This window comes from Epinephelus moara, chromosome 10 (assembly GCF_006386435.1).
Source record: "Epinephelus moara isolate mb chromosome 10, YSFRI_EMoa_1.0, whole genome shotgun sequence".
Taxonomy (NCBI): domain Eukaryota; kingdom Metazoa; phylum Chordata; class Actinopteri; order Perciformes; family Serranidae; genus Epinephelus; species Epinephelus moara.
This window is the reverse complement of record NC_065515.1, coordinates 39,276,310-39,285,820: the sequence shown is the minus strand read 5'-3', so window position 1 is coordinate 39,285,820 and position 9,511 is coordinate 39,276,310. Positions and strand designations below refer to the sequence as shown.

Sequence of the window (9,511 nt, the reverse complement as noted above, 5' to 3'; positions counted from 1 at the left end):
TTAGGGTTTTAAAGGTGATTTATTAAATGTCATACTGGCTTTCAGGGATAGATACTGGGCTCTTTCTGGTCCAGTCTAATATAGAGGGTGGGATACAGTGTGATCTGTTCATCGTGGAAGTGATCAACAGCACATTGTCCTCCTGTGGTTACATGTATGCACATTGAAAAGATGTGTGGCAGATGTCCGATGATCCAGTCTCCAACAGTTCATGAGATGCTACTGATGCTCCTTTGAAATCTTTTACCAAACTCACAGCTGCTGTTGCTGCTAACTTTATACACAGTATGAAGAACAGGTGTATGTCCATGGTCAGTGCTGAGCAAAGAAGCACGCATCTCTCTGTCACTTTAAATAAACACCAACAGTTCCTGGGACTCCAGCTGCAGGTGAGCTTGACTTAAGTCCATTAATGGTCTCCCTACGATCCCCCGGGGGTGACCGCCGACCCCAGGCCGCTCTGTTCCAGCTCCGCTATCACTGACATGTGTTTGAAGTCCGCAGGGTGGTGGTTAAATGTTTCGACCAATCGATATGTCTCCTGCCTCTGTGTGCCATAGAACAGCTGCACCTGATTGGCCAAACACTGAGCCTGGTGGACGGTCTGTGACGAGGAGGGAGAGATGCGTTAATTTGTAGCCAGTATATTTGGATCTGTCAGTCTGTCCTGCTGTCCAGTGTTCAGCAGTTGCACTAAGCAATGTAATTTAAGATTCCCTTAAAATGACCTTAAGGTTCCCTTAGAAAAAACTGGTTTGGGGGGGGGGGGTGTCTAAACTCAAGAGCAACTTGTGAGACCAAAATGTTTCAGCTTGTGGCCTTCAGCAGGGTCCTCAGTAAACACCAGTAAGGTCCAGTAATAAGTAATAAGGTCCAGTAATACAGGTGAGTCCACACAGGTGAGGTACTTACTATGAACTTGGGGTCCAGCTCGGCTGTCATGAGGACCACGCCCTTCTCCTCCTTCAGGTCTGGGTAGTGGTAGAGGATCAGCTGACTGGGAGCGTTCTCACCCAGCGTCTGGACACCAACAGGGAGAGAAAACTGCAATTAACACCTGCAGGTGACAAATGTCTCCGTACTGAGAAGAAGAAAAATCCAACTGTCCATTTGGAAACAATGAAGCAGTTCTCTGATAATGTAGATATATAATTTACAATATAATGGACAGTTCTGAAAATAAGATTTAAACCCTGGTTCATGGGGTGACACCTGTAGTTACAGGTGGTAATAAATGCAGTGTAATACTACAGGTCACACAGCTAGTTAAACAAACTAGCATTCGACCATGATCTGATTTAACGCTGCACACGGCATGAGTCCAGCGGGCAGCAGGGCACAGTGAAAGGTGTTGGTCACCTTGCTGTTGTGAAGGTGTGCAGTCTGTCTCCTGCAGCTCTTCATCCATCAGCTCACTGTAGCTGCACCTAAATGTTCCACTGTTCCCTAAAAATATTTCGCACTGCTCCGCTGTCTAAAAAAGACTGTTGTCTTGTTCTGTACGCACATTTTTGATGAACGACAGCGTTAAGTGTTAATCTTACTCACAAACATGTTGCATTTCTTGTGACCGTTTCATAATAAGTCAACTTGTGTTTTGCCGATCCATTGCTTTACATGTGAAGCTGCAGCAGTATGAAATGTTGGGTTTGCTTTGGCAGTAACTTGATACAGCATTTTTTTTCTGTGAAAGTCACCCTTGACACCCAGTTCATAAAATATATAAATATTACAATACTATGATCGTTGGGCCTTAGGCTCAGTCACCATTGTGTTATCTCATACAGCGACAGTTAGTGAACATTTATTTATATAAAAATATTCAAGATTATTACTTTAAGCATGTATCTTCATTTTCCCTCTGTAAAGGTAGTTTTGATTGCTGGTACATTTCTTCATAACTTCTGAACAGTCAAGTTACAGCACAAATGACGGAGCATCTTTTATTGCACTCTTGAACTTGTTTCACCTCATTGTTGCTTGTATGCAGTGAAAATCATCACTTGATAGCAGTGCTGTTAGAAGCCCAAACAGCATCAAACTTTCTCAGCAGCATGTGAAGGGGCTGTGCAAAGTGGTTTACCTGGACGTTAATGAGGGAGGTGAAGTGGAGCTCGTGTCCGGACCACTGACCCACGAAAAACTCGTAACCCTCTTTCTGAGGCAAAGCGTACAGGAACTGAGGAGAGGGAAGGGAGGCTGATGTTAAACAGCTGTGTTGGCTCATGAAATAACCGTTGGTTATAGTTCTAATAGACTGATAATCCTTATACTCCAGTTAAGCCTGCAGCTTTGCATCAACATGCTTCAGTGTGAGCAGCAGTGAGCTTACCATTGGGTTCGACTTTGATCTTGTCAAAATCACTTCATAAATCTGTGCCTGCAATATAAGGGAGGATGGGTTATTAGACCAGTGCTGTTTATCCAAAATGTTCTATTTACGGTGCACAAACAATGCACAATCTTTTGTGCACACCTAAATATGTTGAACAGTAAAAATGGCAATAAGGGCAGTGAAACAACTTGACTCCAACTAAAAACAAAATGGGTATGATTAATTTGAACTAATGAAACCAGGAGAAAGCATATGCTTTAACACCTCATGGTTCACAGAAAAATTATTAGATTTGGGGTGCCATTAGATCTGGCTAAATCCTACGCACTGGACCTTTACATGTTGGGAGACTGTGTGCTGTAGCGGCTGTATTTGGTGTTTAACTCACCGGGATGACGGCGCTGATTGTGTCCTTGGTGGAATAATATTTCATCCAAAGCTGAGAGAAGAACACAACAGGTTAAAACAAAGAACAAATAGATTCCACCACAGTAAGCAGTGTGACTGTCAGTGGTTAAACTGGAGTGAGGCTGACCACACCTCCCCACAGACTCACCTCTGCAATCTCTTCACCTGTCTTGTCCTTGATCAAGTCCAGGTTGAGGATGGAGTCCAGCGTCTGAGGAAAAAACACATTACTCAGTCTGTTACCAGAGACCACTTCATCATTGTTATCAGCATCATCATCATTATAAAACATTACATTTGACTTTATTTGAAACTGTTAAAGCTAACAGAATGAAAAGTAGAAAGGTTTGCAGCCAGGATTGTTCTCAAATATGCACCAACACATCAGACATGACTCCACAGAACAGAATGAATTTAAAGTGCAGTAAAAGCATTACTACACATCCAGCCATCTCACCTTGTTCTTTGTGAAACCTCCAGATGCTCCACTGCCGGCAGCCATCTTGTCCCTTTTCTCCAACTGCAAAGATTCCCAAAGCAAAAATAAAACCAGTGAAACCAGAAAAAATTTCTCTTTCTCCACTATGTAGATAATAAAGAGGAAAATATTTTGTCCAACACCTGAGGACATTTCAGTGCACACTGTGGCCAGCTTAAGGTATAACTGGTAACAATGGCTCAGTGATGTCACACACTTCAAATTTCTGACTTTAATTTGTTTGGTATTCAGGATATATTCCTGGTGTCCTGCTCTGTACGTAGCCCAGCTGATACTCTACCTCCTGCTCCATGAGCTGGACGAACTCCGCCTGCTTTGAGTGTCCGAGCACTTCCTTCTTGGCCTCATGCCGTTTCTCCACCCGGGTTTTGTACTCCTGTGGCTTGGTGCTGAAAAAAGGTTGAACAGCAAATCAGTGACACACCAGTGACTTTCCAAAGGCTAAATCCACATTCATTCTGTGATGAGGTGAAATGCAGCAAGAATATACAGTTTACGAAAACCAGCCTTGTACATTTCTACTTCACTTAATGACTTCCAGCATTTCCCAAAATGCATTGTAACTAACTCAGAGACGAGGCCTCAGCTTGATAAGGCACCAAACCAGTAGTTTGTCATGTTTTTACCTCATTAAACACAAGTTGTGTTTGCTAATTATTTCTAAACCATCAGTTTCTAGAACTATTTCCAACTGGTTAATTTTTTCACAATCATTTTTCTATTCAGTTCATTTCTATAATTCAGTGTTTACACTCTCTTTTTAGTGAGAAAATAAAGTGCTTCCTCACAGGCAGGGAGAACATGTTGCTTTCCTTGACTGTGTCTGTGGGAAGCTTGAGCTTCATCTAACAACAGAGAGGGTCTAACTTAGTTTACGTGGTTATGGAAATACCCACTGCGGCCTTTGCTTAAGGCATATAAAAATCAAAATACTGGTGCTGCACACAATATGTGGACCTAAATAAGCTTTTCAGCAGCTCACTTCCAAATGTCAGCGTCCTTTAACACACAATCAGGACGGTTCTCAAGAGTTTCTGCTTTTAAATGTCCTGACAACCAGTGAATTGTTGAAGTAATTTATCAAACAAAAATCAAAACATTTTCTGTTTCTATTACGAACTTTGGTTGGTCAGACAAAATATTGTAATATGCATTGTAATATGCAGGCGTGTGAATCAGAAGAGTCTAGTACTAAAGTCAGAATGCTACTGCCGTTGGACTTCTGGTGAAACATGAGAAAAAAACCGGTGAGTCAGCGTTAAATGTTAAAATTTCATACATGCATAGATTGCTTGGTGGTTTAAATGTATCCCGAATACATGATAATTTGATCAGAATTTCGATGAACTCCTTTGTTTTAGTCTAAATAGCACTGACACTTGTCAAAAATCTAACAACTGTCAAAATAACACTTTTCTAAAGGATATTCTGATATAGCGGGTGTGACGTTGTGAGGCTAGTAGCTCCGTTAGCCGACTGACCTGCGCAGCTTCTGGATCTTGTCCTGGTACTTGCTGTAGTACGGGTTCTCCTCCAGCTCCGGTTCCTTCCGCACTGAGAAGGCTCGGAACTGCGCCGGGACCAGCCCGGGGATCAGCGGCCTGATCCCGGTGGCTCTCACCGCTAACATCCCCCGGTACAAACATGACATTTGTACCACGGCCGCCGCCATCTTTTCATCGCTCCCGTCCAACATCTATAGAGCTCCGGCGGGGAGCGGCTTTCAAACATTGGTTCCTACAGAAAATAATACATTGTGTAAAAGTTTACACAACATAAAAGTACACTATATAAATATAAATATATAGGCCTATATATATATATATATATATATATATATATATATTAAATGTAAGTTTAATTTTTTTTGTCATGATAACAAAAAAGAAAAGTTTATTCGAATATATTAAATATTTATAAAGTCTTTACTTTTTTTGTTTTGTTTTGTAACATTAGATAAGCCCAACTCTGCTAACAACAACAACATTATTATTAATAATAATGATAATAATAATAAAATTAATAACAATAGCAATAATAATAATAATAATAATAATAGAGAAACAATAAAAGATGGTTAAAAAAACAAAAAAATAAATTCATTAATTACCGTAAAATTTCAAGTAATAACCCGGGCTATTGATTATTTATATCAACAGGCCTATATTTGGGATGGGCGTCTAGATGGGACAGGCCTTTAATTTCTTTCACACATAATTGTTAATAAGTAAAGATCAGGAAATACAATCAAACTGTTTATTTAAGTAGGAATATAACTTGTTTAAAAATTAAGCCTTAGATAATATATGAATTATGAATCATTCATTTTAACTAACTCCGAAAGCAAGTGCATCAGAGAGGGTGAGTTATGGCACTCGAAGATTACAGCACCCTGCCTACTGACACAACACCGCTTTATCTTATTACATCAAATCTCAAAATTTGGATTCATTTTTATGAAAAACACTTTTTAATTCATTTGATCTGAGGACTCTTACAGACTGAAGGAATATGAATAATTTACAGGGTAACTGAGGAATGGACACATAATGTGAGGTAGTCTACAACCCAATTGTGTACACCCAAAGAGCCTCTATATAAGAAATGAACTGCTTGACAACCAGACCAGGCGTCTAATTGAGACAGGCATTTAATTGAAGTTTTATGGTAATAATAAATGAGTGAATGAATAATAATAATAATAATAATATTTTTGATAATAACAATAAAATAATAATGGGAATAATAATAATAATAAACAGTTTATAACTTAGACTTTGTTACTTAGGCTATAAGGTGTACCATAATGTTATCATGTTATCATTCTCTGATTGCAAGGAAGCAAGGTTGACTTGCTGTGATCACAAGTGACTTTCTTCATCACATCTCACTCCAAAACTGTGGTCATTAATCAGCTGCTCCACAGTAACAGCCTCCACTCTTCATCCAAGTCTTTTCACCAGATGCTGAACTCTCTGCTTGAATTTGCTCCCATTCAGACACAAGAGCATTTGAGATATAACACTGATGTTAGCTGATCAGGTTCAGCTCACAGATGGTGCTCCAATTCATCACAAAGGTGTTACATGACAGAAGCACAATTGTTGCTGGAAACATCACTGCAACAATAAGATTTCCCTCAGTTAACACTATGTAGCCCAAACCATGAAACACACATGCCCACATACTGTTTCTTTCTCTGCCACCTCTTGTGACGGTGAGTGATTTTTAAATGTATTTTTCAATGTATTAATGAAATAAAAGTGAATAATGAGCAACTTCAAATCTAAATGTTGTCCTGACATGTTGAAACCACTGGAGGTCACCCTATCTCTTCACTGAGAACTGCCTGAATATCTTTACATGCATAAAAGCTGGTCCTCAGTGGCGTCCTAACACTGTGAATCACTGCGGCTATGCACCTCCACAAACACACCTCAGATTGACAAATAAATAAATGAGCAGATAAGTAGAGTAAACAATGTGCTCCAGCTCTCTAGAGTCACTTACTGATGCACTCATCTTTCCCTCAGTGTGTGTGTGTGTGTGTGTGTGTGTGTGTGTGTGTGTGTGTGTGTGTACACTAACAGACATCACGCTGGCTGTAAATTTAATGACGTGTGTGTTTCCCTGATGACAGTCTGAGTGCTTCTGTTTTTACTTTCCGAGGCCAATTATTTTCCAATAACAAATCAATAAACAAAGCAGCTGGGAGCATCTGGGTCCCAGCAGATGACGATGTTGGTTGGTTGGTGTGTATTTGTTTATGTGTGTATACATGGCAACTGTTCTGCTCTTCATTGCAGATAATATCACTGAATGTGTTCCACAGAAATACACACCATTCTCCACATGATTTTTGTGTGTAGTCTTCTGGCATTGATGTCCCAACGATGCCTTTTTTTTGTTATTGTGGAACAGCAGAATTGATTAATGCGATGACTGGATCAGGACAAACTGAATGTGGGTTGTAGGATATACCTACAGTAACAATGTTTTCCTCTGTTGTGTATATTATTTTTATATTTCATTTATTTTAGGTGAATTAGACTATACACAGTTGTTTCTTGGGTGTCTCCATCACTAGGAACTGATGTGACCTCACTGTATTTTTGAAATACAGATTCACATAAAGACATTTTTTTTTAAAGTACATTGTAGGTTTATTCACAAACATAACTGAAAAGTTTCACTTTTTTGCTCATCCCAGACTTCAGACGTAAAAATAAATTTACATTTACAGCAGCCTTTTTTCCCGGTGCTTTGGAAACCTTAAACAGCTGTTGGTCTTTGCAGCACAGAACGACATGGAGGTGCTGTTTTTCAGTGGTTATTATTGTGTATAACATTGTGTGTGTGTGTGTGTGTGTGTGTGTGTGTGTGTGTGTAAATGTGTCTAATGGTGAGGTGCACATAATAGCAGGAGACAGTTGCCTTTTCTTTTTAATCATCACACGCAGTGAATGTTGCAGTACTTGATGGAACAGCAGTGTTTCTGCTCCTAATACATGTTGACCTGCTGGTGGAAACTGAGGACACAAACTATTTACCGTGATGTTTTTGCACCAATAGGTCAGTGCAGTTAGTGTACCAGATTAATGATCAGACAGTCATTTTTATCTCAAGGTAGCTGCTTTTACACAGACACACAAAAAGACCATCAGGCACTGGCATTGTTTGTTTCCACAAACCACTAATTCATTTCATTTGTATATTTCATATCATATTAATGTTTCCAAAGTGAAGTATTATTTGAGTTGACCTTGTTATTGGAAGGTGGAAGAGAAAGGTGGATGGCATGTCACCTATAGACGCCTGCCAAGCTGCAGACCAGTTTGTGATCAACAAAACTGGTTGATTTTTTTATGGAGTCATTACTGCCTTTCCAGCAGCTTTTTAGGCACCAAACATGGGTGTTTGGTAGGGAATCGTCATTGTGTTTCCTGCATCTTTTTAGACCCCAGATTTGGACATTTTTAGTGGCTCCTCGCCTTTTCACCAGCAGGAATAGTGCCAATTTTTCATTTTTTTTCATTTTTTTTTATACCAAGACATCTCTGCATTTTTTTTTGCTGGGATAGTGGCACCAAACCCAGGTGTTTTATGCCAAAACATGATCTTTTCTTAACCATAACTAAGTGTTTTTGTCCCTAAACCCAACCACATGTTAAACACAGCCTTGCTGAAATGTAAAGTTTCAATGTATGTACTACATAACTACGTGCGAATGTAACATAATTATGGCTTACATATGAGGCCAACATCTTTTCTGAAGATTGGGTTGGTTAGACAATTAGTTAGTCATTTTTTCAAGAAAACCAGACAAAAAAGTAACATGTAGGTCTCATGACTCATGATTTAACAATTCTGGCTGAAGTCTGGTCTGAATGAGATGCTCTCACTGTCTTCAAGACATCAGCTGCACCTGTCCAGGTGTGGATTCAGTGCACAAAAAACACAAAGGGAGTAATAAATGCAAAGTCCTCAGTTACAGTTTGAGTTAGACTCTACTGTAAACAGATGTCACCAGTTAAATTTGTCAAACACGGGGTGGGAGTCTAAGAGTCAGTTTTATGTTGGTAGGACTTTCTCTGTGGTTACTGGTGACATTACTCGTCTGTCTATGTGACCCACAGCTGTTTAACAAGATTCCCAAACAAATCACAAGCTTGAAATATGAGCAAAAATGTTAACTTCCTTTATTTAAGTAGAATTAAAATGTAATAAAAATAAATAAAAATGGTAAAAGAACTTTTTTGTGAGATTAGATCTGTAAAATATTTGACTTTGTAACAAATGTATAAAACAAATTTATATCCACATATAATAGTTGAAATAACTCGCTACAGCAATGCAAACACTGACAAAATCAAGACAAAAATTAATAACTGCCATGTGGGAATTTTACCAAAATGAATTCATGTTATTTTACATCATGTGCTCTGCAGATTTGCCTGTGAAACTCACATCTCCAGACGCTGACCGCTTTCTTTAATCTACTCTCTGCTTCTGCTTTTTCTTTCTCTCCTCTCACTGACCTGCTGCCCTCCTCCACCTCCCCCTCCTCCTCCTCCCCTCTCTCTCTGCATTCTCTCGCTCTCTTTGTTATGGGGGTCCTGCAAGGAGGATGTATATTTTATGTGCGGCTCTGGAGGCTTTTACCATTAATTATAGAGAAACACTAAGCTCTCCATTTGCCGGACAGATGTTATTTTTTACTTAAGGAGAGAAAGGGGACTGTTCCATAATTCAGAGGTAATCCCGCTCAC

At 39.4% G+C, this 9,511-nt stretch overlaps 1 protein-coding gene across 1 annotated transcript; it reads right to left on the bottom strand.

Annotated features, from left to right (window-relative positions):
* On the bottom strand, window positions 1–4,938 carry atpaf1 (ATP synthase mitochondrial F1 complex assembly factor 1). Its single transcript, XM_050054385.1, has 9 exons — window positions 4,724–4,938; window positions 3,523–3,631; window positions 3,201–3,263; window positions 2,892–2,954; window positions 2,724–2,774; window positions 2,333–2,380; window positions 2,084–2,179; window positions 913–1,020; window positions 1–604 (listed from the first exon to the last, which is right to left on the bottom strand). Exons 1-9 carry the CDS (start codon window positions 4,936–4,938, stop codon window positions 422–424), a joined length of 936 nt encoding a protein of 311 aa, XP_049910342.1. The 3' UTR covers window positions 1–421.
* Between the last annotated feature and the right edge of the window lie 4,573 nt (window positions 4,939–9,511).